Raw genomic sequence first — 27,311 nt, forward strand, 5'->3', positions numbered from 1 at the left:
CCCCTCTTTTATGAAATCGTGTTTGAAATCTTCACCATGAAGTATCTGACGGAAAGCTCTCCCAGGAGTTGTCCGAGTGCTGAGGACTCTCTCTCAGCCGTTCCTCCCAGCAGAGCTGTTCCAGCCTCGGATCCTCCCTGTGGCTCCTCTGGCCGCTCCCGCTGTCCCGCCAGCCCAGCCGGTTCCCGAGGGAACGCTCCAGTTTCTTGCCCGGTGTCCCGGTGGCAGCGCCCCGGCCCCACAGGGACCCAGCGCGGGGCTGGGGCGGGCACAGGACCCGGCAGCAGCAGGTGAGGACGTGCACGGTGGTCCCCTCTGCTCTCCTTCCCTGGGGGGCCGCCCTGCAGTTATTGACATAAAGAACAACTTGGTGGTCTAAATAAAAGAGGTTGCTGTGAGCCAAGAGGAGAAAACAAAAAGGGGAGCCCAGAGAAAGGGGAGGGGAAAAGACACAGAGAGGGAGAGGGAAGTGGGGGAGTAGAAGAATCAGAAGGGTTTTCCCTTAGAAGCAGAAAGGAAAAAAGGAAGGAAACTTTAAGAACAGAACCCCCAGCGCCGTCCCCAGTCCCGGCTGCACAGCGGCGCCCAGAGAGCCGGTGCAGCCACTGCCTGGGGAGGAGGCGACTCTGCAGCCTCCAACTGTGGTGTCACCAGCTCCCATCGCCCCCGGGGACACGCTGCCCTGACAAGGCTGGCAAGGCCGCCCCGCTCCAGGGACTGGCGCAGCCACCCCGCTGTCCTGAGCAAGGAGGCAGCAGCCAATTCTCCAGCCTCTGCAGGGATGGGAACAAGAGCGGGGGCCTGGCCCTGCACCCCAACCCAGAGGGAGGGCAGAGCCCTGGGGTTTAGGGGCTCTCCCCGCCCGCCTCCTGCTTAGCAAGGTACCAGCATCATTCCTGCACTCCCCAACACAAGCGCCAGATCCAGAGGCACGAGGCACCTACTGAAGTCTCTGGGCAGAAGCTCAGACTCACCTATGTGTCGGAAAGCGCCAGCTTCTTGGCCGGTGGTGGTGACATGGTGCTGCTGGGCTGCGGAGCAGCCCTGGCCGACAAGAAGGCTTTCAGCTTTGCCAGCAGCAGGCTGGCAGAAGCCCTGCTGTGAGGGTCCCTTGCCGGTGTCCCGGTGTTCTCCCCGCTGCCCCACGGCTCCTGGCCAGGGATGGGCTCCGGCAGCCCAGGGGAGGCGGGCAGGGGCCCGGGCTCCCAGCAGCGCTTCCGGGGAACCTGCGCTTTGGCCCCACTGGTGTGACTGGGGCCACAAAGTCCTGGAGCTGCTCTGGGCGCGGGTGGCGGCTGCGAGGAGCGCGGCTTCTTGGGCCTCTGGGCTGTGTCACCGGGAAATGCTGCAGCCGCGCGTTTGGCTTTCAGGGCCAGCTTGGGTGATGGTGACCCAGAAGGCAGCTTGACACGGCCAGGCAGGCTGGAGGCAGCTTTGGAAACGGGACCCTCTGAGCTCTTCCCGGGGCTGGGGATCCTGAGGAAGGCAGAGAAGGGCACGTGTGAACCGCCAGTGTCTGAGTGACTGCAACATACTCATCATAGCTGCGCACGAGAACCAGGAGCCAGAAGCTCCAAGGAGGTGAGGAGCTCTTGATCTGCAGGAAAACCACAACAAGGGGCTGGAGCTCTCTCTGTCACCCTCCCCCGAGCCAGCACATACACGTGGGCACTGGGGCTACTTGGGCCAAGCTCCTTCCCACACCCAGGCATGTGCCCCCAGCCCTGTCCCACACGCTGAGCAGGGACAGAGGGACCGGGGACACAGGGCACGCTCACCTGAGGTAGAACAGCACATACGCCTGCTGGTTAAGGACCACCTTGATGTTACTGGGGCGGACCACGTTGTCATTCATTTGGTACCACTGCCCGTCGCTGGCCTGCAGAGGGAGAGAGAACGGGGTTGGGCTGTGTCCAGGGACGCTCCTGGCCTGAGAAGCAGCAGGAACAGCGCCCGTCAGCAGAGCTCCGCTCCCCAAAACCCCCAGGTGACCCCAGGCAGGTGAGGGGTCTCTGCAAGAGCAGAACTCCACACTTCCTGTGACGGAGCACAACCCGTACCCCCAAGTGCTCCACACCACGAACCACTGCTGAGCACCCTCCTGCCGACCCCCAGCACAGAGAGGTGCCAAGAGAGCGCCCTGGGCTCACCTTCACGTAGCAGTAGTAGTGTCCTGCGTGGCTGCTGTACCCCGAGTGCACCAGCACCGCGTAGAGCCCGTACATGACCGGATCCCCACTGGTCTGGGACATGTACGGGCGAATGTTCAGGAGCTCAGGGTAGCCCACGTCCTGCAGAGAGAGGATGTCTCAGAAGCCTGCACAGCAGATGGCAAGAGCAGCTCAGCTGTCCTACGAGTCCCGTCTCGCGAGGGAGGGGGAACCCACTCTCTCCAGGCAGAGCCCACGGTGAGGAAGATGCCGGGATGAGCCAAACTCCCACCACAGCACAGCACAGCTGGGGAAGGGCTGCAGGACTGCGGTAGAGCTCGTACCGCGCACAGAACCACCTCCCACCCTGCTCGGGGCAGCAGGGCCTCGGGACAGGACACAGCCCCGCTCTGGATTGCTGAGCACTCACCTTTGTGATCTTGCCTCCGGTGAAGTCAGCAAAACGCTTCAGAGCAAGCGTGAGAACCCTGGGCGCTCGGTGGATGGTGAAGCGTTTGGTTGCTGACACTTTCTTCTTGCATCTGCACAGGGAGAGATTGAGCTGTTCATGCTGTTCCACCACCCAGGTGCTTGTCAGCCCTGGCCAAGCCACAAACCCCACGGAAATGACCCTGGTGAGAGCGGGTTCTGCTCCAGGGCACCTGCTCACGGCCAGGTCTGCTGGCTCAGGTCCCTGTCTCAAGACGGGGGAGATGAGGAGTGACAGGCTTCATCGCAGGCTTCACAGCCACGCACCTCACGGTTTAGCGGTGGAGCAGGTAGAGAAGCCCTCCTGTACTGCAGCTGCCCTCCTGCTTCCCACCAGCACACCCGCGGCCCCTTCCCGCCCCAGCCCCGCACACTCACTTGTCACACAGGTAGGCGTTCTCTCCGCCCAGCAGGTCTGGCTTCACAAACAGCTCCAGTGCCTGCTCTACGTTTGCGGCTTGCTGCCAGGACAGAGGAGAGGTCAGGGCCAGGCAGAGGAGGCAGCGCAACAACAGAAGCTGATTCCCTCTTGCCTGCACCGTGCCTGACACTGGCAGGTTAAACAGCCTCGAGCAGTAGCGGTGCAGCTGCAGGAACATCCCCTGCAGAGCAGAGCTCCTCCCCACCTGACCCTGCCCCGGTACCGTGATCTCCACCGGCAGGTCCAGACAGGGGTCAAAGGTGTCCGAGACTGCTTTGCACATCGAGCACTTCACTGCAAGAGAACGAGCAGTGAGCACCCCCTGGCACAACACGGCACCACCACCCCCAGCACAGCGCAGGCGGCTGCCGTGTTGCCCTTTTCCGCGTTTGGGCTCTGGGACGGCAGCACCAGCATTCGCAGTCTGTACGTGCTGGGACAACAAGTGTTGCGGGACAGCTGGCAACGTGGGTTCCTTTGCTGGTGGCAATGAGCTGGGGACCCACAGCCAGCAGCTTCGTGACCCACAGATACCAAAAGACTGACCAGCTGCAGCTCTGCATAATTTGCGCATGCTTAGTGACTTTCCCAAGTTACTGCAAGGCTCTCGGGGAAACAGCAGCCCTGAGAGTCACAGGCCCAGGCCCTGGCAGCCAGCACTCACCACGGGACCGCAGGGAACCGCCAAAGATCTGGTGGATCAGGGTGGTGGCTTGGGTCTGGCGATCCAACATAGAGACGGCAGCTCGGATCACACAGCGCCCGCCCCAAGAGCCACCCCCACGTGCCTGCGCTGTGTCCTCAGGATCCAAACCCAGCCCAGTCACAGGATTTGGGGACAGAACGGCATTTTGCTGGGGTGGAGGTGTCAGGAGAAGGCAGACAGCAGCCCACGGCTGTGTCACAGAGGGGCAGAATGCTGGGCCATCCACCCCAGACCCTGGAGTCAGCACCTCCCTCCATGAGCCCAGCCCGGGGGACACGTTCACCCCACAGTCCCCTCCCGCGGGCACAGGGGACCAGCAGACAAGGGCAGTGACGGCCACCAGAGGCCCCACATACTCGGTGCAGTCGGGCAGGCAGGCCTTCTGCATGGCATCGATGGTGAAACGGAGGAACTCGTGTGCGTCCTCTTGCCTGCCCAAGCGGATGTGCGGGGCGATCTCTGCAGGAGAGGGAGGGATCAGCCGCAGCACGCGCTGCAACAGAGGCAGGTCCTCCCGCCCTCCCTCGGGGCAGCGACTGCGGGGTTTGAGCTCCCTCGGCCCAAACCAGACGTCAGACTCATGTGGGCCGTGGGGGAAGCCCCACAAGGCCCGTGAAGGCCCTGGCAGGCTCAGTGAGTCGTCTTGGAAGAACCTCTGCCAAGACCTGCCCTGATCTCAAAGGTTCTGCTCCTGCAATAGTCTCTGCCCTCCTGCACGGCTACAGGAGGGGACGCGAGGGCAGCCATCCTTACTCTTGAGGTCCCGGACAAAGGACACTGGCTTTATCACGCTGCCGCTGTTCGCGAACGCCTGCGTGACGTGGTTCTGCATGACGCATGTCACGCAGAAGCCGCTTTGGTGACCTGGAGTGGGAGAGGAGAAGACAGGACATTGAGGACAAACCCAGGAGAGATGGAGGCAGTACAGGGGACAGGGAATCTCTGGTCCAGCACGGCTCATCCACGCTCAGTTTTCCTATGAGCTCTGTGCTGCAGCAGAGCTCTGGGGCATCCCGGGGTCACAGGGACCAGCACACACCACCCCGGCTGGAACAGCCCCAGTCACAGCACCAGTCGCTGCAACCCTCCAGATGAGACAGCATCCACGTGGAGGGGAAACAGGGCACAGGGACTCGCTGATGAGCCCACGGGTCAGCCCTGAGGGGTCGATCCCACCGGAGCCCTACGGACAGGGCTGTGAGCCCCACGTGCTCCCCTCGGTCACGGCTCGGAGCAGAGCCCACCAGACTCCCGTTCAAAGCCGCCTGTGAACAGCACCTGCAGCCTGTACGCAGCCTTGTGCCCTGCGCTCACACGGTCCCCACAGGCTGCGGCTGTTTGGGACCCCTGCTCAGACCCTCATGGACCCATCTTAGTCCTGGCTGTGTCCAGCACAGACAGAGCCTCTGAGACGCAGGATGCAGAGCTCGGGAACACTGCTACGGCCAGGAAAAGTGGATGCTCCCGTATGCAGGAATGTCCTCTCCACGGAGAAACGGGCAGGAGGGAGCAGAGAAGGCACATCCCGGCAGCCGCACAGCCCCGGCAGAGCCGTGCGCAGGGTGCTGAGCGCAGCCCCGGGACAGGCGGGCGCTCCCCTCCCCACTCACAGGTGCGGCTGTGCTCCCTGGACAGCAGGTAGTTGGCGAGCGGTGGCGTGTACGTGAGGCACTGCAGGGTGGCGTTGAGGAAACAGGTGTTTCCCAGGTTGAGCAGCCCGGCGCCGATGCGCTGGACACGCTGCCACTGCATGGCGAGGCGCCCTGCAGGGAACAGCCCCTTCTGGGGCGCAGGGACGCCGTCCCCGAGGCGCCCCGGGGTCCGGTCGCTGCCTGCGGGGAGAGAGAGGCGGGTGAGCCGCGGGCTGCGCAGCGCAGGGAGAGCCCCCCGGCCCTCTGCACCCACCCTGCTTGCCCGGCTGTCCCTCCTCAGCGCCGCGGGGGTGCTCGGCGGGCTCGGTGCGGGGGTTGAGCAGCAGGTACTTGGCCCGCAGCAGCTCCGGCTGGCCGGAGAAGCCGTGGCTGGCGGGCTGGAACTCGATCTTGTGCAGCAGCACCTTCGTGGCCGAGGTGCTCAGCAGCTGGCCCAGCGCCCCGGCCTTGCCCGCGTCCCGCCGCGCTTTCAGCAGCTCCCTCGGCTTCGCCGTGCCCGCCATGGCGTGTCGCCGCACGTGCCACCGCCTCGAGGTCGCGCCGGTCTCTCGGCCTCTCCCTCTCCACCACCACACACGCTTCCCGCGCCTCCTCCTCAAGTCCCGCCCTTCGCTGCGGTCGCTCGCGCTCGGCTCGGCCCACTGACTCCTCCCCTCGCCTTCGCCGTCCGCTCCGCTCCGCGTCCAGAACAGGACTGAGCTGCGCCTGCGCGTCCCGGCAACGCCAGGGGCGGAGCCTGCCGGGGGCAAGGCTTGTTTGTGACGCCATCGCGCTCCGGCCACGCCCCAGGATCATTAAATGGTCACACACTGTGGTTTCAGTGCAGGTTTCAGTGCAGACACCGTGGTGGATTTGGCCAACAAAAGCCTCTGCAAGTCTTACAAGGCCAAGGCGCAAGGTGTGCGCTGGGGGCGGAGCAAACCTGGTGTCCTGGGACAGGCTGGGATGTGACCGGCTGAGCAGTCCTGAGGAGAAGGGCGTGGGAGTTATGATGGGTTTATCTATATTTACTAGAAGTCTCTTAGCATTTTTTTATTTTACTAAACGGTGTTTCTCTCAGTCCAAATTTCTCCCTTCACTTTCGATTCTTTCCCCTATTGGGAGGGGAAGGGGTAGTGGGTGAGCGATCAGCTGCCGCGGTTGTGTTGCCAGCTCGGGTTAAACCACGACACGGGTGAAGGTCCAGAGGAACATCTGTCATGGTGGGGTCAGGGGCACTTGAGCTTTGTGGAGCAGCTCAGTCAATTGGGCCTCTTCAGTCTGCTGAAGGGGACACAGGGCACTGGAAAAGCAGCGACTCCTGCTTGGGGAGATGATGGGGGAGGCAAACCCTTCTGCAGTGGCGGCTGGTGGGACAGAGGCAGCAGCCACCAACACCCTCCAGGGAGCTTTGAACGGAGCATTGGGAAAAACTGAGCAGGCGGGTGGTGCTGCCCTGCAGCAGGACACCCGGGGACTCTCGGTGATCCCCGCCTTTGGAGGTTTCAGCTCACCAGAATGTCACCCAGCCTCACCCTGGGGTGGCTGATACCCTACCAGAGACTGCCCCATCGGTCCCTTTCCCAAAACCCCTTCCATGCTGTTGGAACGATAAAGGACTCAGCATTCCAATTTAATGTGAATCACGCAAAGCCATTTACTACAGAAACAAGCTTCCTTATATATGCAACTATTCTCCGATCGCACGTCCACGCTCCAAGCATGTATTCACTCATTGGATATCATCTATGTTCCCGAGCTGTCCACACGCTGGAGTCCCACTGATGACAGGTCCGTTGATTTACGTCACGTTGAGGCCTTGTTATTGTAGAAATGCCTCTCTCCCAGAGCAGGTCCTGTTTTCAGCTTTTCGGAGTGGCCTTGAGATTCCTTTGGGCCTGACTAATTCAACAATAAATATCCATCTAACAGAAGCCCCTCCACACACGGATGCTGAGGGAGCTGGCTGAGGTCATTGCTGGACCACTCTTCATCATCTTTGCCAAGTCTTGGGAAACGGGAGAGGTGCCTGAGGACTGGAGGAAAGCAAATGTCACTGTAGTCTTCAAAAAGGACAAGAAGGAGGACCTGGGTAACTATAGACCAGTCAGGCTCACCTCCATCCCTGGGAAACGGCTGGAATGACTTATGCTTGGTGCCATCTCAAGGCATATCAAGGATAAGAGCGTCATTAGGGGCAGTCAACATGGCCTCACCAAGGGGAAGTCGTGCTTGACCAACCTCATTGACTTTTTTGAGGACATAACAAGATGGATGGATGATGGCAGAGCGGTGGACGTGATCTACCTTGACTTGAGTAAGGCATTTGATACAGTCTCCCACAGCATCCTCACAGCTAAACTGAGGGAGTGCGGTCTGGATGAGCGGGTAGTGAGGTGACTGCGAACTCGTGGTCAATGGGGCGGAGTCCAGTTGGAGGACTGTATGTAGTGCAGTGCCTCAGGGGTCAGTACTGGGGCCTGTATTATTCAATACATTAATTAACGATTTAGACGAGGGAATAGAGCGACTTTCAGCAAGTTTGCTGATGACACCAAGCTGGGAGGAGTGGCTGACACGCCAGAGGCTGTGCTGCCATCCAGAGACCTGGACAGGCTGGAGAGTTGGGCGGGGAAAAATTAAATGAAATATAACAAGGGCAAGTGCAGAGTCTTGAATCTGGGCAGGAACAACCCCAGGTTCCAGTATAAGTTGGTGTCACGGAGGCACCCCGGGGTTAGTTTGAGGGACAAGAGGGTGAAGAAGTGAGAAGTAGGGTTTTAGCCCTTCAAAGTGACTTGAATACAGGTTCAGATATCAGTTGAGTAAATTATTAAGGGCCAGCAACTAATACAACAGGAGGTCCACAGAGTGCATGCACGTGGCTTCACCCAAAACAATGCCGGAGCCACCCCTGAGTCCGGGAAGAGTCCACACTTGCCTGAACACGGCGTGGGATTATTTTTAAATACACGTGCAAATGTGCACGGAATATTACACGTGCTTATGTCGAAGCACGGGAGGACACATGCAAATGTGCACGGAAAGTATAAACACATGTGCAAAATGTGCACGGAAAGTAGATGCACTCACAATCCTGCGAGGGTTAATTTTACTTACACCCTTGGCGGCAAGGCAAGCGGAGTCTTTGTCCCGGGCAGGGGGCGCCGTGGCTCCTGGTGTCAGTGGCTCAGCTCGTGCTCCAAGAGACCCGCAACAATGGGCGGACTCTCGACGAGAGTCCCGTTTTTTGATTGGGTGATCAGATCTGACTGTGGGCATTCCAGAAGCTTCTCTGCACCACCACACTGCCTGTGGGGGTGCCCCTGAAGCCTCCAAACATCCCCCACACTGGCCACGGTCGTCCAGCGGCTCCCTGGCACCTCGTCACTCCCTTCTCCTAACAGCCCTGGCCAGGGGGCTCTGGGGCCAAACGAAAGAAACTGTAGCAAAGAGAGAGGGAGATGTGTCTACTCCTTCCATGATGAAGGAGGGAGAGGGAGATAGGGGGGTTTGCTTTCTGCCACAGTTGGGGAATGACCTATTAGAGAGCAGCATAGAAGAAAGGGACCTGGGGGTCCTGGAGACAGCAGGATGAGCACGAGCCAGCACTGGGCCCTTGTGGCCAGGAAGGTACCTGGGGTGGATGAGAAGGCGGGTGGTCAGTAGGTCAGAGAGGTTCTCCTGCCCCTCTCCTCTGCCCTGGGGAGACCACACCTGGAATATTGTGTCCAGTTGTGGCCCCTCAGTTCCAGCAGGACAGGGAACTGCTGGAGAGAGTCCAGCGCAGGGCAACAAAGATGCTGAAGGGAGTGGAGCATCTCCCGTGTGAGGAAAGGTGGAGGGAGCTGGGGCTCTGGAACTAGAGAAGAGGAGACTGAGCGGTGACCTTATTAATGTTTACAAATATATAAAGGGTGAGTGTCAGGAGATGGAGCCAGGCTCTTCTCGGTGACAACCAACAGTAGGACAAGGGGAAATGCGTTCAAACTGGAACACAAGAGATTCCACTTACATTTGAGAAGAAGCTTTCCAGGTCCCTTCCAACCCCTGACATTCTGTGATTCTGTGATGTCACAGGCTAACTACTCAAGAATTACACCTGCTTTGACAAGTAAGGACGTGAAAAAGCTTCAGTTTTTTTCCTGAAGAACAAGGAGTTCCCTTACGGCACGGTCCTCTTTCTGCTATTAGTGACAGTGGCACTAATTCGAAACCACGCTTGAGAGCCGCTTTATTTTTCCTTGTGTCCAAAGCTCATCCCGCTCATCCCTGGGAAGGACTCCTGCCAGTCTCTGCAAAGCACATCTCTCCAACCTTGTGTCATCCACAGGTTTCTCTTCAGCCCAGGACACTTCTCCCCATCCCTTCAGCACACTGCCAGCTCTCAGGTTTTCAGCTGCATGGAGTCAGGCCGCTCCCTTCAAAGTCTTCCCTACAAAAGTCTTCTCTACGTGCTGATGCCAACTATATCGCCTCATGATGTACGGCTCCACGCTCCTTCTGCAGAGCTCCATGGACGGGGCAGTCTTCCTCTTTCTTTCATGGTTATTCACCTTCGCTTGTTTTGTTTTGTTGTTGTCAGGTTTATTTGTTCTGTGGGGACCTCTGCAGCTCCTCCGGCCAGGGTCACCCCTACCCTCCCAGCTCTTCCCAGGGCCAGGAGGGAGGCAGGGGTGTCGGGATCAGCCCAAGGGTGCTGGCCACCAGTGTCCAACGTGCCCCTGAAGTCTCTGTCTGCTCTGCCCACACTGACCCTCACCTGCGCAGGGAGCAGAGCCCTCCCGGCCTGGGACAGGAGTTGGGGTGTTTCCTCCTTCCTGCCAGCCTCCACAGACACCCCACTGTCCTCACTGTTCCTCGTAGATGACCCGGAGTTTCTCCTGGCACACGTCTGCCTGCTGGCGCCCGATGAGCCCCAGGCACACACAGCCCGTCACGCAGCCCGCTAGCCTGCCTGCCCAGAGACCCAGCTTCCTGCCACCAGCCCCATGGGCCTGGCCACGCTCCTTCCTGCCCCTGGGCAAGGCTGAGCCCAGGGCGGTGCCCCGAATGGGAAGCCCAAGAAGGCTGCGAGAGACCCAGCAAAGCTCCCACGGGGAGCCCGTGTGCGAGCCCAGGTGCAAAAGGGCAGCAGGAATCCCCGTGGGCCCCACATGGGGCAGGCAGGGCTCTGCAGCTGCCCGGCAGATTTGGCAGCAGCCGTGGCTAGGGCTAAGCTGCCGTGGGGCAGGGAGGGTCCCTCGGCAGGGCTGTGGCTCACCCAGGAACATGACGTCCGCCTCACGCAAGGGCTCCTGCGGGCTCTGCAGGTACGGCAGGCTCTGGCGCAGGTAGTCCTCCACTCTGCTGCTGTCTTCCCTGAGCTGGTGAGAGCACCAGGGGACAGGGCTGGCGCAAAGCCTCCCCCGACGCCCAGGACTGGCCTCGCCTGCCTTCCCCTGCCCAGACACCCATGGTGCCCAGCACGCAGCTGGCGCCGCGGTCTGGAGGGAGCCGGAGGCTGGGTGTCAGAGTCCATTAGCAGCCGTCCTAAATGCCACCGCGCCAGCTTTATTTACCCGGAGCCATCCTGCTCCTTCGTCGGCAGCTTGCTGGATCTGCACTCTTTTCAGAGTGACACGGTAAACAGCTCCTTCTTTTGCTTCTTCACCCCATCCTGAATTGTGCCCTGCCAGGAGAAGGGGCACTAACACCCAGCACTGACGGCCGCTGCATGAACATTTTGATCCACAAGGGTTAGTACCAGTTCTCTCAGGAGCTCTGCTGGTGCAGAGACTGTTGGAACTTGCAGCTGTGAACGGGAGGGAGCACATGAAAGCAAGAACATCGCTTTGAGCTACAAAACCAAGACTGGGCTGTGTTGCCACGGGTGAACTGATCTGATCTGCTGGGCTGTGCATTTAGGTTTTCTGTGTAATACTGAAGTGATCTAGAGTAGGCTGAGGCAGATACAGGCTTGAATAATCTGACTAAAATGTGTCGTCTTCTTTTTTCTTCTCTTCATTGGGTTAAAAGGGAAATAATTGCAGTCTTGCAAGAATTCAGCTTATCTGTGGGTCTCTTGTTTTTCTTTCATGCTGCCTTCATTCTATCTGATTTCACTAAATCCTACAAGGATTTTAAGACCCTCTCACAGCCCTGCTACAGCGCCAAGTGGGCACCATTAAACCAGACTCCTCCTTCACAGCTTGCTTTTCAGCGCTGTTTGGATTTGCAGGGAGGAGCAAAGAACAAGAGAATAGTAGACAATGAGGTACCAATTAACTTTTGAAATACGTATACTGGCCCCCCTGCAACCGCATAATGTTTGGTCATCATACACAGCGCTTGAACAATTAAAATTTCAGGGCTTTTATGTACCACAGCGTTAAGCACAGCAATAGCTAAATTAGAAAGGATTTCTTTCGAGGACACTGCAACAAAATCCTGGTTTGGGGAGGCTGGGGTTTGGGTTCTTTATGAGCTGTTTGTTTTTACCTCCTCCGTCTCTAAAATATCCCCTAGTCACACAGAATGGTCCGTACGCCAGTGACTTGCCTCTTGAATGCTCTGTGGAGTCTCCTCGTCTTCCTTGGTTGGTTCCTCAGACTCTCAGGAAGGCTGTGCAGGGACTCCACATCTTCCTCGCGTGTCTTCCTCCTGGGTGTCCTCCTCCTTTGTCTCCTCCAACATCTCCAAAGACACAGGTTCCGAAAAGAGAAATTCTGAGCCTGTTTGAAAACAACAGAAAGGCAGTTTTGAAATGCCGATAGCACAACATTTACTTTTCATGTCCTTTCTCTTTCTCTCTCCCTTGTGAAACACCACAATTGAATAAGATCAGCACACAGACAAGGAAGATGCTCAGTCACGTTCATTAGACGCAGCGCCAGCCCCTCTCAGCCCAGGGCACGGTTACCTGCAGCCAAGGCCCCTTCCAGCTCCCCTCGGTCGCTGCTTTCTCTATCACAGTCAGTGCCGCTGTTCAGTGGCCTGAGCCGGTAACCCAGACAGCGCATCTTCTTCTGCCTCGCCTGCCCTGCGTGTGTCAGTGCGGTGCTAAGGCTTCCTCCACCAGGACACCTCCAGATTGAAAAAATGGGTACTGAACATGTTTCTGGAAGCCACCTGTTTTTCTAGGGGAGGCAAAAATGCTTTTCCCAGCAGAAGTCAGCTCCAGCCCTTCTCCCTTTATGCTGTTATGACTCTTGTCTTCCAGCCTGTGCAAACTCTGAGCTTTCCAAAGCCCAGACTCCTACCCTCCAGCTCAGTCAGAACGCAGCATTAACACTTGCTTTTGCATTCGGTTATTTCATGTTCACTCTTAAGATCCCTCAGAATCTTCTCTCTCTCTGACTCTCCTTATTTCCATCTTTTAGAATCTTCTCACCCCTGCTGAGGCTGCTTCTCGCAGATCAACATCTGCCAGAAGCTCCCAGTGCTAAAGATCACTGCGAGGCTTTTTCTTTCATATGCTACCAATATACTCTCGGTAACAATTTCAATCTGACCCACCCAGCTTTGAGATGCACCTTCGTTTTGATGCCAAAAATGCATCTGCAGTTCACAACAGTGACACAAGGATCCTGTGGGACACAGGAAACATTTCCATTACTAACAAAAAGAGTGTCAATGATTTACAGCCTGCAAGTGATGCGTATCACTAGTGATGTGTAAATACTTGCTCTCACTGGGATTCACCTTAATACTTGGCCCTCCCTCCTTCCCATTGTTCGCTCTACCCACGCTCTTTTGTTTTGTTTTCATTACATCCTTTGAGACAGACTTCTACCCGTTTGCAAAAATACCAGGACAAGAAAATATAAACCCTGGTTGTGACCTTGAGGCACTATTACAATGCAAAGATAGACTGTGTGATAGAATCATTTTGGTTGAAAAACACCTCTAAGATCATGGAGTCCAACCGTTCCCCACCCCCGGCACTGAGCCGTGTCCTGAGACCCTCATCTCAGGTCTGTCCAACCCTCCAGGGATGGGACTCCAGCACTGCCCTGGGCAGTCTGTTCCAATGCCCCACAGCCCTTTGGGGAAGAAATTGTTCCCCAGATTCAACCTCAACCACCCCTGGCGCAACTTGAGGCCGTTTCCTCTGCTCCTGGCGCTTGTTCCTGGGCAGCAGAGCCCGACCCCCCTGGCTCCAAGCTCCTTTCAGGCAGTTCAGAGATCAGAAGGTCTCCCCTCAGCTCCTCTTCTCCAGATGAACCCCCAGGTCCCTCAGCCGCTCCTCATCAGACTTGTGCTCCAGCTTGGTGAGGCCAAGTCCCAGGTGGCCGGTGAGGGAACAGGTGGGATTGGGGAGGGGTGAGGGGCAAATTCGTCCATACAATGTCCAGCCTCACAGGGCTGCTCTCCTGCCCATCCAGATGTCTCCAGGAGACCCCCTGGATCAATACCCATGGTAGAATGCTGCTATCACTTCTTGTATACGATGAAAAATGATAGAAAACAACTCGGAAAGAAAAACCCCTCTTTTATGAAATCATGTCTGAAATCTTCACCAAGAAGTATCTGACGGAAAGCTCTCCCAGGAGTTGTCCGAGTGCTGAGGACTCTCTCTCAGCCGTTCCTCCCAGCAGAGCTGTTCCAGCCTCGGATCCTCCCTGTGGCTCCTCTGGCCGCTCCCGCTGTCCCGCCAGCCCAGCCGGTTCCCGAGGGAACGCTCCAGTTTCTTGCCCGGTGTCCCGGTGGCAGCGCCCCGGCCCCACAGGGACCCAGCGCGGGGCTGGGGCGGGCACAGGAACCGGCAGCAGCAGGTGAGGATGTGCACGGTGGTCCCCTCTGCTCTCCTCCCCTGGGGGGCCGCCCTGCAGTTATTGACATAAAGAACAACTTGGTGGTCTAAATAAAAGAGGTTGCTGTGAGCCAAGAGGAGAAAACAAAAAGGGGAGCCCAGAGAAAGGGGAGGGGAAAAGACACAGAGAGGGAGAGGGAAGTGGGGGAGTAGAAGAATCAGAAGGGTTTTCCCTTAGAAGCAGAAAGGAAAAAAGGAAGGAAACTTTAAGAACAGAACCCCCAGTGCAATCCCCAGCCCCGGCTGCACAGCGGCGCCCAGAGAGCCGGTGCAGCCGCTGCCTGGGGAGGAGGCGGCTCTGCAGCCTCCAGCTGTGGTGTCACCAGCTCCCATCGCCCCCGGGGACACGCTGCCCTGACAAGGCTGGCAAGGCCGCCCCGCTCCAGGGACTGGCGCAGCCACCCCGCCATCCTGAGCAAGGAGGCAGCAGCCAATTCTCCAGCCTCTGCAGGGATGGGAACAAGAGCGGGGGCCTGGCCCCGCACCCCAACCCAGAGGGAGGGCAGAGCCCTGGGGTTTAGGGGCTCTCCCCGCCCGCGTCCTGCTTAGCAAGGTGCCAGCATCATTCCTGCACTCCCCAACACAAGCGCCGGATCCAGAGGCACGAGGCACCTACTAAAGTCTCTGGGCAGAAGCTCAGACTCACCTATGTGTCGGAAAGCGCCAGCTTCTTGGCCGGTGGTGGTGACATGGTGCTGCTGGGCTGCGGAGCAGCCCTGGCCGACAAGAAGGCTTTCAGCTTTGCCAGCACCAGGCTGGCAGAAGCCCTGCTGCGAGGGTCCCTTGCCGGTGTCCCGGTGTTCTCCCCGCTGCTCCACGGCTCCTGGCCAGGGATGGGCTCCGGCAGCCCGGGGGAGGCGGGCAGGGGCCCGGGCTCCCAGCAGCGCTTCCGGGGAACCTGCGCTTTGGCCCCACTGGTGTGACTGGGGCTGCAAAGTCCTGGAGCCGCTCTGGGCGTGGGTGGCGGCTGCGAGGAGCGCGGCTTCTTGGGCCTCTGGGCTGCGTCACCGGGAAATGCTGCAGCTGCGCGTTTGGCTTTCAGGGCCAGCTTGGGTGACGGTGACCCAGAAGGCAGCTTGACACGGCCAGGCAGGCTGGAGGCAGCTTTGGAAACGGGACCCTCTGAGCTCTTCCCGGGGCTGGGGATCCTGGGGAAGGCAGAGCAGGGCACGTGTTAACTGCCAGTGTCGGAGCGACTGCAACACTCTCGTCATAGCTGCGCACGAGAACCAGGAGCCAGAAGCTCCGAGGAGGTGAGGAGTTCTTGAGCTGCCGCAAAACTACAACAAGGGGCTGCCACCTTCCCCTGAGCCAGCACACGCACGTGGGCACTGGGGCTACTTGGGCCAAGCTCCTTCCCACATCCAGGCATGTGCCCCCAGCCCTGTCCCACACGCTGAGCAGGGACAGAGGGACCGGGGACACAGGGCACGCTCACCTGAGGTAGAACAGCACATACGCCTGCTGGTTAAGGACCACCTTGATGTTACTGGGGCGGACCACGTTGTCATTCATTTGGTACCACTGCCCGTCGCTGGCCTGCGGAGGGAGAGAGAATGGGGTCGGGCTGTGTCCAGGGACACTCCTGGCCTGAGGAGCAGCAGGAACAGCGCCCGTCGGCAGAGCTCCGCTCCCCAAAACCCCCAGGTGACCCCGGGCAGCTGAGGGGTCTCTGCAAGAGCAGAACTCCACACTTCCTGTGACGGAGCACAGCCCGTACCCCACAGTGCTCCACACCACGCACCTCTGCTGAGCACCCTCCTGCCGACCCCCAGCACAGAGAGGTGCCAAGAGAGCGCCCTGGGCTCACCTTCACGTAGCAGTAGTAGTGTCCTGAGTGGCTGCTGTACCCCGAGTGCACCAGCACCGCGTAGAGCCCGTACATGACCGGATCCCCGCTGGTCTGGGACATGTACGGGCGGATGTTCAGGAGCTCAGGGTAGCCCACGTCCTGCAGAGAGAGGATGTCTCAGAAGCCTGCACAGCAGATGGCAAGAGCAGCTCAGCTGTCCTACGAGTCCTGTGTCACGAGGAAGGGGGAACCCGCTGTCCACAGGCAGAGCCCACAGTGAGGAAGATGCCGGGATGAGCCAAACTCCCACCACAGCACAGCACAGCTGGGGAAGGGCTGCAGGACTGCGGTAGAGCTCGCACCGCGCACAGAACCGCCTCCCACCCTGCTCGGGGCAGCAGGGCCTCGGGACAGGACACAGCCCTGCTCTGGATTGCTGAGCACTCACCTTTGTGATCTTGCCTCCAGTGAAGTCGGCAAAACGCTTCAGAGCAAGCGTGAGAACCTTGGGCGCTCGGTGGATGGTGAAGCGTTTGGTTGCCGACACTTTCTTCTTGCATCTGCACAGGGAGAGCTTGAGCTGTTCATGCTGTTCCGACACCCAGGTGCTTGTCAGCCCTGGCCAAGCCACAAACCCCACGGAAATGACCCTGGTGAGAGCGGGTTCTGCTCCAGGGCACCTGCTCACGGCCAGGTCTGCTGGCTCAGGTCCCCGTCTCAAGACGAGGGAGATGAGGAGTGACAGGCTTCATCGCAGGCTTCACAGCCACGCACGTCACGGTTTAGCGGTGGAGCAGGTAGAGAAGCCCTCCTGTACTGCAGCTGCCCTCCTGCTTCCCACCAGCACACCCGCGGCCCCTTCCCGCCCCAGCCCCGCACACTCACTTGTCACACAGGTAGGCGTTCTCTCCGCCCAGCAGGTCTGGCTTCACAAACAGCTCCAGTGCCTGCTCTACGTTTGCGGCTTGCTGCCAGGACAGAGGAGAGGTCAGGGCCAGGCAGAGGAGGCAGCGCAACAACAGAAGCTGATTCCCTCTTGCCTGCACCGTGCCTGACACTGGCAGGTTAAACAGCCTCGAGCAGTAGCGGTGCAGCTGCAGGAACATCCCCTGCAGAGCAGAGCTCCTCCCCACCTGACCCTGCCCCGGTACCGTGATCTCCACCGGCAGGTCCAGACAGGGGTCAAAGGTGTCCGAGACTGCTTTGCACATCGAGCACTTCACTGCAAGAGAACGAGCAGTGAGCACCCCCTGGCACAACACGGCACCACCACCCCCAGCACAGCGCAGGCGGCTGCCGTGTTCCCCCTCTCCGCGTTTGGGCTCTGGGACGGCAGCACCAGCATTCGCAGTCTGTACGTGCTGGGACAACAAGTGTTGCGGGACAGCTGGCAACGTGGGTTCCTTTGCTGGTGGCAATGAGCTGGGGACCCACAGCCAGCAGCTTCGTGGCCCACAGATACCAAAAGACTGACCAGCTGCAGCTCTGCATAATTTGCACATGCTTAGTGACTTTCCCAAGTTACTGCAAGGCTCTCGGGGAAACAGCAGCCCTGAGAGTCACAGGCCCAGGCCCTGGCAGCCAGCACTCACCACGGGACCGCAGGGAACCGCCAAAGATCTGGTGGATCAGGGTGGTGGCTTGGGTCTGGCGATCCAACCTAGAGACGGCAGCTCGGATCACACAGCGCCCGCCCCAAGAGCCACCCCCACGGGCCAGCGCTGTGTCCTCAGGATCCAAACCCAGCCCAGTCACAGGATTTGGGGACAGAACCGCAGCTGTGCTGGGGTGGAGGTGTCAGGAGAAGGCAGACAGCAGCCCATGGCTGTGTCACAGAGGGGCAGAATGCTGGGCCATCCACCCCAGACCCTGGAGTCAGCACCTCCCTCCATGAGCCCAGCCCGGGGGACACGTTCACCCCACAGTCCCCTCCCGCGGGCACAGGGGACCAGCAGACAAGGGCAGTGACGGCCACCAGAGGCCCCACATACTCGGTGCAGTCGGGCAGGCAGGCCTTCTGCATGGCATCGATGGTGAAACGGAGGAACTCGTGTGCGTCCTCTTGCCTGCCCAAGCGGATGTGCGGGGCGATCTCTGCAGGAGAGGGAGGGATCAGCCGCAGCACGCGCTGCAACAGAGGCAGGTCCTCCCGCCCTCCCTCGGGGCAGCGACTGCGGGGTTTGAGCTCCCTCGGCCCAAACCAGACGTCAGACTCATGTGGGCCGTGGGGGAAGCCCCACAAGGCCCGTGAAGGCCCTGGCAGGCTCAGTGAGTCGTCTTGGAAGAACCTCTGCCAAGACCTGCCCTGATCTCAAAGGTTCTGCTCCTGCAATAGTCTCTGCCCTCCTGCACGGCTACAGGAGGGGACGCGAGGGCAGCCATCCTTACTCTTGAGGTCCCGGACAAAGGACACTGGCTTTATCACGCTGCCGCTGTTCGCGAACGCCTGCGTGACGTGGTTCTGCATGACGCATGTCACGCAGAAGCCGCTTTGGTGACCTGGAATGGGAGAGGAGAAGACAGGACGTTGAGGACAAACCCAGGAGAGATGGAGGCAGTATAGGGGACAGGGAATCTCTGGTCCAGCACGGCTCATCCACGCTCAGTTTTCCTATGAGCTCTGTGCTGCAGCAGAGCTCTGGGGCATCCCGGGGTCACAGGGACCAGCACACACCACCCCGGCTGGAACAGCCCCAGTCACAGCACCAGTCGCTGCAACCCTCCAGATGAGACAGCATCCACGTGGAGGGGAAACAGGGCACAGGGACTCGCTGATGAGCCCACGGGTCAGCCCTGAGGGGTCGATCCCACCGGAGCCCTACGGACAGGGCTGTGAGCCCCACGTGCTCCCCTCGGTCACGGCTCGGAGCAGAGCCCACCAGACTCCCGTTCAAAGCCGCCTGTGAACAGCACCTGCAGCCTGTACGCAGCCTTGTGCCCTGCGCTCACACGGTCCCCACAGGCTGCGGCTGTTTGGGACCCCTGCTCAGACCCTCATGGACCCATCTTAGTCCTGGCTGTGTCCAGCACAGACAGAGCCTCTGAGACGCAGGATGCAGAGCTCGGGAACACTGCTACGGCCAGGAAAAGTGGATGCTCCCGTATGCAGGAATGTCCTCTCCACGGAGAAACGGGCAGGAGGGAGCAGAGAAGGCACATCCCGGCATCCGCACAGCCCCGGCAGAGCCGTGCGCAGGGTGCTGAGCGCAGCCCTGGGACAGGCGGGCGCTCCCCTCCCCACTCACAGGTGCGGCTGTGCTCCCTGGACAGCAGGTAGTTGGCGAGCGGTGGCGTGTACGTGAGGCACTGCAGGGTGGCGTTGAGGAAACAGGTGTTTCCCAGGTTGAGCAGCCCGGCGCCGATGCGCTGGACACGCTGCCACTGCATGGCGAGGCGCCCTGCAGGGAACAGCCCCTTCTGGGGCGCAGGGACGCCGTCCCCGAGGCGCCCCGGGGTCCGGTCGCTGCCTGCGGGGAGAGAGAGGCGGGTGAGCCGCGGGCTGCGCAGCGCAGGGAGAGCCCCCCGGCCCTCTGCACCCACCCTGCTTGCCCGGCTGTCCCTCCTCAGCGCCGCGGGGGTGCTCGGCGGGCTCGGTGCGGGGGTTGAGCAGCAGGTACTTGGCCCGCAGCAGCTCCGGCTGGCCGGAGAAGCCGTGGCTGGCGGGCTGGAACTCGATCTTGTGCAGCAGCACCTTCGTGGCCGAGGTGCTCAGCAGCCGGCCCAGCGCCCCGGCCTCGCCCGCGTCCCGCCGCGCTTTCAGCAGCTCCCTCGGCTTCGCCGTGCCCGCCATGGCGTGTCGCCGCACGTGCCACCGCCTCGAGGTCGCGCCGGTCTCTCGGCCTCTCCCTCTCCACCACCACACACGCTTCCCGCGCCTCCTCCTCAAGTCCCGCCCTTCGCTGCGGTCGCTCGCGCTCGGCTCGGCCCACTGACTCCTCCCCTCGCCTTCGCCGTCCGCTCCGCTCCGCGTCCAGAACAGGACTGAGCTGCGCCTGCGCGTCCCGGCAACGCCAGGGGCGGAGCCTGCCGGGGGCCAGGCTTGTTGTGACGTCATCGCGCTCCGGCCACGCCCCAGAATCATTAAATGGTCACACACTGTGGTTTCAGTGCAGGGGAACCTGGACACCGTGGTGGATTTGGCCAACAAAAGCCTCTGCAAGTCTTACAAGGCCAAGGCGCAAGGTGTGCGCTGGGGGCGGAGCAAACCTGGTGTCCCGGGACAGGCTGGGATGTGACCGGCTGAGCAGTCCTGAGGAGAAGGGCGTGGGAGTTATGATGGGTTTATCTATATTTACTAGAAATCTATCAGCATTTTGTTATTTTACTAAACTGTGTTTCTCTCAGTCCAAATTTCTCCCTTCACTATCGATTCTTTCCCCTATTGGGAGGGGAAGGGGTAGTGGGTGAGCGATCAGCTGCCGTGGTTGTGTTGCCAGCTCGGGTTAAACCACGACACGGGTGAAGGTCCAGAGGAACATCTGTCATGGTGGGGTCAGGGGTACTTGAGCTTTGTGGAGCAGCTCAGTCAACTGGGCCTCTTCAGTCTGCTGAAGGGGACACAGGGCACTGGAAAAGCAGCGACTCCTGCTTGGGGAGATGATGGGGGAGGCAAACCCTTCTGCAGTGGCGGCTGGTGGGACAGAGGCAGCAGCCACCAGCACCCTCCAGGGAGCTTTGAACGGAGCATTGGGAAAAACTGAGCAGGCGGGTGGTGCTGCCCTGCAGCAGGACACCCGGGGACTCTCGGTGATCCCCGCCTTTGGAGGTTTCAGCTCACCAGAATGTCACCCAGCCTCACCCTGGGGTGTCTGATACCCTACCAGAGACTGCCCCATCGGTCCCTTTCCCAAAACCCCTTCCGTGCTGTTGGAACGATAAAGGACTCAGCATTCCAATTTAATGTGAATCACGCAAAGCCATTTATTACAGAAACAAGCTTCCTTATATATGCAACTATTCTCCGATCGCACGTCCACGCTCCAAGCATGTATTCACTCATTGGATATCATCTATGTTCCCGAGCTGTCCACACGCTGGAGTCCCTCTGATGACAGGTCCGTTGATTTACGTCACGTTGAGGCCTTGTTATTGTAGAAATGCCTCTCTCCCAGAGCAGGTCCTGTTTTCAGCTTTTCGGAGTGGCCTTGAGATTCCTTTGGGCCTGACTAATTCAACAATAAATCTCCATCTAACCGAAACCCCTCCATACGCGGATGCTGAGGGAGCTGGCTGAGGTCATTGCTGGACCACTCTTCATCATCTTTGCCAAGTCTTGGGAAACGGGAGAGGTGCCTGAGGACTGGAGGAAAGCAAATGTCACTGTAGTCTTCAAAAAGGACAAGAAGGAGGACCTGGGTAACTATAGACCAGTCAGGCTCACCTCCATCCCTGGGAAACGGCTGGAATGACTTATGCTTGGTGCCATCTCAAGGCATATCAAGGATAAGAGGGTCATTAGGGGCAGTCAACATGGCCTCACCAAGGGGAAGCCGTGCTTGACCAACCTCATTGACTTTTTTGAGGACATAACAAGATGGATGGATGATGGCAGAGCGGTGGACGTGATCTACCTTGACTTGAGTAAGGCATTTGACACAGTCTCCCACAGCATCCTCACAGCTAAACTGAGGGAGTGCCGTCTGGATGACCGGGTAGTGAGGTGACTGGCTGAAGGGAAGAAGCCAGAGAGTCATGGTCAATGGGGCGGAGTCCAATTGGAGGACTGTATGTAGTGCAGTGCCTCAGGGGTCAGTACTGGGGCCTGTATTATTCAATACATTAATTAACGATTTAGACGAGGGAATAGAGCGACTTTCAGCAAGTTTGCTGATGACACCGAGCTGGGAGGAGTGGCTGACACGCCAGAGGCTGTGCTGCCATCCAGAGACCTGGACAGGCTGGAGAGTTGGGCGGGGAAAAATTAAATGAAATATAACAAGGGCAAGTGCAGAGTCTTGAATCTGGGCAGGAACAACCCCAGGTTCCAGTATAAGTTGGTGTCACGGAGGCACCCCGGGGTTAGTTTGAGGGACAAGAGGGTAAAGAAGTGAGAAGTAGGGTTTTAGCCCTCCAAAGTGACTTGAATACAGGTTCAGATATCAGTTGAGTAAATTAAGGGCCAGCAACTAATACAACAGGAGGTCCACAGTGTGCATGCACGTGGCTTCACCCAAAACAATGCCGGAGCCACCCCTGAGTCCGGGAAGAGTCCACACTTGCCTGAACACGGCGTGGGATTATTTTTAAATACACGTGCAAACGTGCACGGAATATTACACGTGCTTATGTCGAAGCACGTGAGGACACATGCAAATGTGCACGGAAAGTATAAACACATGTGCAAAATGTGCACGGAAAGTAGATGCACTCACAATCCTGTGAGGGTTAATTTTACTCACACCCGTGGCGCCAAGGCAAGCGGAGTCTTTGTCCCGGGCAGGGGGCGCCGTGGCTCCTGGTGTCAGTGGCTCAGCTCGTGCTCCAAGAGACCCGCAACAATGGGCGGACTCTCGACGAGAGTCCCGTTTTTTGATTGGGTGATCAGATCTGACTGTGGGCATTCCAGAAGCTTCTCTGCACCCCCACACTGCCTGTGGGGGTGCCCCTGAAGCCTCCAAACATCCCCCACACTGGCCACGGTCGTCCAGCGGCTCCCTGGCACCTCGTCACTCCCTTCTCCTAACAGCCCTGGCCAGGGGGCTCTGGGGCCAAACGAAAGAAACTGTAGCAAAGAGAGAGGGAGATGTGTCTACTCCTTCCATGATGAGGGAGGGAGGGTGAGATAAGGGGGTTTGCTTTCTGCCACAGTTGGGGAATGACCTATTAGAGAGCAGCATAGAAGAAAGGGACCTGGGGGTCCTGGGGACAGCAGGATGAGCACGAGCCAGCACTGGGCCCTTGTGGCCAGGAAGGTACCTGGGGTGGATGAGAAGGCGGGTGGTCAGTAGGTCAGAGAGGTTCTCCTGCCCCTCTCCTCTGCCCTGGGGAGACCACACCTGGAATACTGTGTCCAGTTGTGGCCCCTCAGTTCCAGCAGGACAGGGAACTGCTGGAGAGAGTCCAGCGCAGGGCAACAAAGATGCTGAAGGGAGTGGAGCATCTCCCGTGTGAGGAAAGGCTGAGGGAGCTGGGGCTCTGGAACTAGAGAAGAGGAGACTGAGCGGTGACCTTATTAATGTTTACAAATATATAAAGGGTGAGTGTCAGGAGATGGAGCCAGGCTCTTCTCGGTGACAACCAACAGTAGGACAAGGGGAAATGCGTTCAAACTGGAACACAAGAGATTCCACTTACATTTGAGAAGAAAGTTCTTCATGGGAAGGGTGACAGAACACTGGACCAAGCTGCCCAGGGGGGTTGTGGAGTCTCCTTCTCTGCAGACATTCCAACCCGCCTGGACACCTTCCTGTGTAACCTCATCTGGGTGTTCCTGCTCCATATGGGGATTGCACTGGATGAGCTTTCCAGGTCCCTTCCAACCCCTGACATTCTGGGATTCTGTGATGCCACAGGCTAACTACTCAAGAATTACACCTGCTTTGACAAGTAAGGACGTGAAAAAGCTTCAGTTTTTCTCCTGAAGAACAAGGAGTTCCCTTACGGCACGGTCCTCTTTCTGCTATTAGTGACAGTGGCACTAATTCCAAGCCACGCTTGAGAGCCGCTTTATTTTTCCTTGTGTCCAAAGCTCATCCCGCTCATCCCTGGGAAGGACTCCTGCCAGTCTCTGCAAAGCACATCTCTCCAACCTTGTGTCATCCACAGGTTTCTGTTCAGCCCAGGACACTTCTCCCCATCCCTTCAGCACACTGCCAGCTCTCAGGTTTTCAGCTGCATGGAGTCAGGCCGCTCCCTTCAAAGTCTTCCCTACAAAAGTCTTCTCTACGTGCTGATGCCAACTATATCGCCTCATATGATGTACGGCTCCACGCTCCTTCTGCAGAGCTCCATGGACGGGGCAGTCTTCCTCTTTCTTTCATGGTTATTCACCTTTGCTTGTTTTGTTTTGTTGTTGTCAGATTTATTTGTTCTGTGGGGACCTCTGCAGCTCCTCCGGCCAGGGTCACCCCTACCCTCCCAGCTCTTCCCAGGGCCAGGAGGGAGGCAGGGGTGTCGGGATCAGCCCAAGGGTGCTGGCCACCAGTGTCCAACGTGCCCCTGAAGTCTCTGTCTGCTCTGCCCACACTGACCATCACCTGCGCAGGGAGCAGAGCCCTTCCGGCCTGGAACAGGAGTTGGGGTGTTTCCTCCTTCCTGCCAGCCTCCACAGACACCCCACTGTCCTCACTGTTCCTCGTAGATGACCCGGAGCTTCTCCTGGCACACGTCTGCCTGCTGGCACCCGATGAGCCCCAGGCACACACAGCCCGTCACGCAGCCCGTAGCCTGCCTGCCCAGAGACCCAGCTTCCTGCCACCAGCCCCATGGGCCTGGCCACGCTCCTTCCTGCCCCTGGGCAAGGCTGAGCCCAGGGCGGTGCCCCGAATGGGAAGCCCAAGAAGGCTGCGAGAGACCCAGCAAAGCTCCCACGGGGAGCCCGTGTGCGAGCCCAGGTGCAAAAGGGCAGCAGGGATCCCCGTGGGCCCCACATGGGGCAGGCAGGGCTCTGCAGCTTCCCGGCAGATTTGGCAGCAGCCGTGGCTGGAGCTAAGCTGCCGTGGGGCAGGGAGGGTCCCTCGGCAGGGCTGTGGCTCACCCAGGAACATGACGGCCGCCTCACGCAAGGGCTCCTGTGGGCTCTGCAGGTACGGCAGGCTCTGGCGCAGGTAGTCCTCCACTCTGCTGCTGTCCTCCCTGAGCTGGTGAGAGCACCAGGGGACAGGGCTGGCGCAAAGCCTCCCCCGACGCCCAGGACTGGCCTCGCCTGCCTTCCCCTGCCCAGACACCCATGGTGCCCAGCACGCAGCTGGCGCCGCGGTCTGGAGGGAGCCGGAGGCTGGGTGTCAGAGTCCATTAGCAGCCGTCCTAAATGCCACCGCGCCAGCTTTATTTACCCGGAGCCATCCTGCTCCTTCGTCGGCAGCTTGCTAGATCTGCACTCTTTTCAGAGTGACACGGTAAACAGCTCCTTCTTTTGCTTCTTCACCCCATCCTGAATTGTGCCCTGCCAGGAGAAGGGGCACTACAAAACCAAGACTGAGCTGTGTTGCCACAGGTGAACTGATCTGATCTGCTGGGCTGTGCATTTAGGTTTTCTGTGTAATACTGAAGTGATCTAGAGTAGGCTGAGGCAGATACAGGCTTGAATAATCTGACTAAAATGTGTTGTCTTCTTTTTTCTTCTCTTCATTGGGTTAAAAGGGAAATAATTGCAGTCTTGCAAGAATTCAGCTTATCTGTGGGTCTCTTGTTTTTCTTTCATGCTGCCTTCATTCTATCTGATTTCACTAAATCCTACAAGGATTTTAAGACCCTCTCACAGCCCTGCTACAGTGCCAAGTGGGCATCATTAAACCAGACTCCTCCTTCACAGCTTGCTTTTCAGCGCTGTTTGGATTTGCAGGGAGGAGCAAAGAACAAGAGAATAGTAGACAATGAGGTACCAATTAACTTTTGAAATACGTATACTGGTCCCCCAGCAACCGCATAATGTTTGGTCATCATACACAGCGCTTGAACAATTAAAATTTCATGGCTTTTAAGTACCATAGCGTTAAGCACAGCAATAGCTAAACTAGAAAGGATTTCTTTCGAGGACACTGCAACAAAATCCTGGTTTGGGGAGGCTGGGGTTTGGGTTCTTTATGAGCTGTTTGTTTTTACCTCCTCCGTCTCTAAAATATCCCCTAGTCACACAGAATGGTCCATATGCCAGCGACTTGCCTCTGGAACGCTCTGTGGAGTCTCCACGTCTTCCTTGGTTGGTTCCTCAGACTCTCAGGAAGGCTGTGCAGAGACTCCACATCTTCCTCGCGTGTCTTCCTCCTGGGTGTCCTCCTCCTTTGTCTCCTCCAACATCTCCAAAGACACAGGTTCCGAAAAGAGAAATTCTGAGCCTGTTTGAAAACAACAGAAAGGCAGTTTTGAAATGCCGATAGCACAACATTTACTTTTCATGTCCTTTCTCTTTCTCTCTCCCTTGTGAAACACAACAATTGAATAAGATCAGCACACAGACAAGGAAGATGCTCAGTCACATTCATTAGACGCAGCGCCAGCCCCTCTCAGCCCAGGGCACGGTTACCTGCAACCAAGGCCCCTTCCAGCTCCCCTCAGTCGCTGCTTTCTCTATCACAGTCGGTGCCGCTGTTCAGTGGCCTGAGCCGGTAACCCAGACAGCGCATCTTCTTCTGCCTCGCCTGCCCTGCGTGTGTCAGTGCGGTGCTAAGGCTTCCTCCACCAGGACACCTCCAGATTGAGAAAATGGGTACTGAACATGTTTCTGGAAGCCACCTGTTTTTCTAGGGGAGGCAAAAATGCTTTTCCCAGCAGAAGTCAGCTCCAGCCCTTCTCCCTTTATGCTGTTATGACTCTTGCCTTCCAGCCTGTGCAAACTCCGAGCTTTCCAAAGCCCAGACTCCTACCCTCCAGCTCAGTCAGAACGCAGCATTAACACTTGCTTTTGCATTCAGTTATTTCATGTTCACTCTTAAGATCCCTCAGAATCTTCTCTCTCTCTGACTCTCCTTATTTCCATCTTTTAGAATCTTCTCACCCCTGCTGAGGCTGCTTCTCGCAGATCAACACCTGCCAGAAGCTCCCAGTGCTAAAGATCACTGCGAGGCTTTTTCTTTCATATGCTACCAATATACTCTCGGTAACAATTTCAATCTGACCCACCCAGCTTTGAGATGCACCTTCGTTTTGATGCCAAAAATGCATCTGCAGTTCACAACAGTGACACAAGGATCCTGTGGGACACAGGAAACATTTCCATTACTAACAAAAAGAGTGTCAATGATTTACAGCCTGCAAGTGATGCGTATCACTAGTGATGTGTAAATACTTGCTCTCACTGGGATTCACCTTAATACTTGGCCCTCCCTCCTTCCCATTGTTCGCTCTACCCACGCTCTTTTGTTTTGTTTTCATTACATCCTTTGAGACAGACTTCTACCCGTTTGCAAAAATACCAGGACAAGAAAATATAAACCCTGGTTGTGACCTTGAGGCACTATTACAATGCAAAGATAGACTGTGTGATAGAATCATTTTGGTTGAAAAACACCTCTAAGATCATGGAGTCCAACCGTTCCCCACCCCCGGCACTGACCCGTGTCCTGAGACCCTCATCTCAGGTCTGTCCAACCCTCCAGGGATGGTGACTCCAGCACTGCCCTGGGCAGCCTGTTCCAATGCCCCACAGCCCTTTGGGGAAGAAATTGTTCC

At 58.0% G+C, this 27,311-nt stretch overlaps 2 protein-coding genes across 2 annotated transcripts; both read right to left on the bottom strand.

Moving 5' to 3' along the window:
* Positions 1 to 974: 974 nt before the first annotated feature.
* Positions 975 to 5,921, bottom strand: LOC135577560 (ubiquitin carboxyl-terminal hydrolase 36-like). Its single transcript, XM_065047696.1, has 11 exons — positions 5,672 to 5,921; positions 5,377 to 5,598; positions 4,520 to 4,630; positions 4,123 to 4,225; positions 3,725 to 3,792; positions 3,284 to 3,354; positions 3,018 to 3,100; positions 2,581 to 2,692; positions 2,151 to 2,291; positions 1,779 to 1,879; positions 975 to 1,476 (listed from the first exon to the last, which is right to left on the bottom strand). Exons 1-11 carry the CDS (start codon positions 5,919 to 5,921, stop codon positions 975 to 977), a joined length of 1,764 nt encoding a protein of 587 aa, XP_064903768.1.
* Positions 5,922 to 14,837: 8,916 nt separating this feature from the next.
* LOC135577561 (ubiquitin carboxyl-terminal hydrolase 36-like) lies at positions 14,838 to 20,037 on the bottom strand. Its single transcript, XM_065047697.1, has 11 exons — positions 19,524 to 20,037; positions 19,229 to 19,450; positions 18,372 to 18,482; positions 17,975 to 18,077; positions 17,576 to 17,643; positions 17,135 to 17,205; positions 16,869 to 16,951; positions 16,432 to 16,543; positions 16,002 to 16,142; positions 15,630 to 15,730; positions 14,838 to 15,339 (listed from the first exon to the last, which is right to left on the bottom strand). Exons 1-11 carry the CDS (start codon positions 20,035 to 20,037, stop codon positions 14,838 to 14,840), a joined length of 2,028 nt encoding a protein of 675 aa, XP_064903769.1.
* Between the last annotated feature and the right edge of the window lie 7,274 nt (positions 20,038 to 27,311).

Source organism: Columba livia, unplaced genomic scaffold (assembly GCF_036013475.1).
Source record: "Columba livia isolate bColLiv1 breed racing homer unplaced genomic scaffold, bColLiv1.pat.W.v2 Scaffold_102, whole genome shotgun sequence".
NCBI classification, from domain to species: Eukaryota; Metazoa; Chordata; class Aves; order Columbiformes; family Columbidae; genus Columba; species Columba livia.

Excerpts from the sequence above, each read along its gene's own strand:
- LOC135577560 (XM_065047696.1), bottom strand. The coding sequence starts at position 5,921 with ATGGCGGGCACGGCGAAGCCGAGGGAGCTGCTGAAAGCGCGGCGGGAC. Across the intron at positions 3,101-3,283 it reads ACCTGCCGGTGGAGATCACG|CAAGCCGCAAACGTAGAGCA; the intron begins GTACCGGGGCAG and ends CTGTCCTGGCAG. Across the intron at positions 1,880-2,150 it reads ACTACTACTGCTACGTGAAG|GCCAGCGACGGGCAGTGGTA; the intron begins GTGAGCCCAGGG and ends CTCCCTCTGCAG.
- LOC135577561 (XM_065047697.1), bottom strand. The coding sequence starts at position 20,037 with ATGACGTCACAACAAGCCTGGCCCCCGGCAGGCTCCGCCCCTGGCGTT. Across the intron at positions 17,644-17,974 it reads TGCCTGCCCGACTGCACCGA|GTTGGATCGCCAGACCCAAG; the intron begins GTATGTGGGGCC and ends TGCCGTCTCTAG. Across the intron at positions 15,731-16,001 it reads ACTACTACTGCTACGTGAAG|GCCAGCGACGGGCAGTGGTA; the intron begins GTGAGCCCAGGG and ends CTCCCTCCGCAG.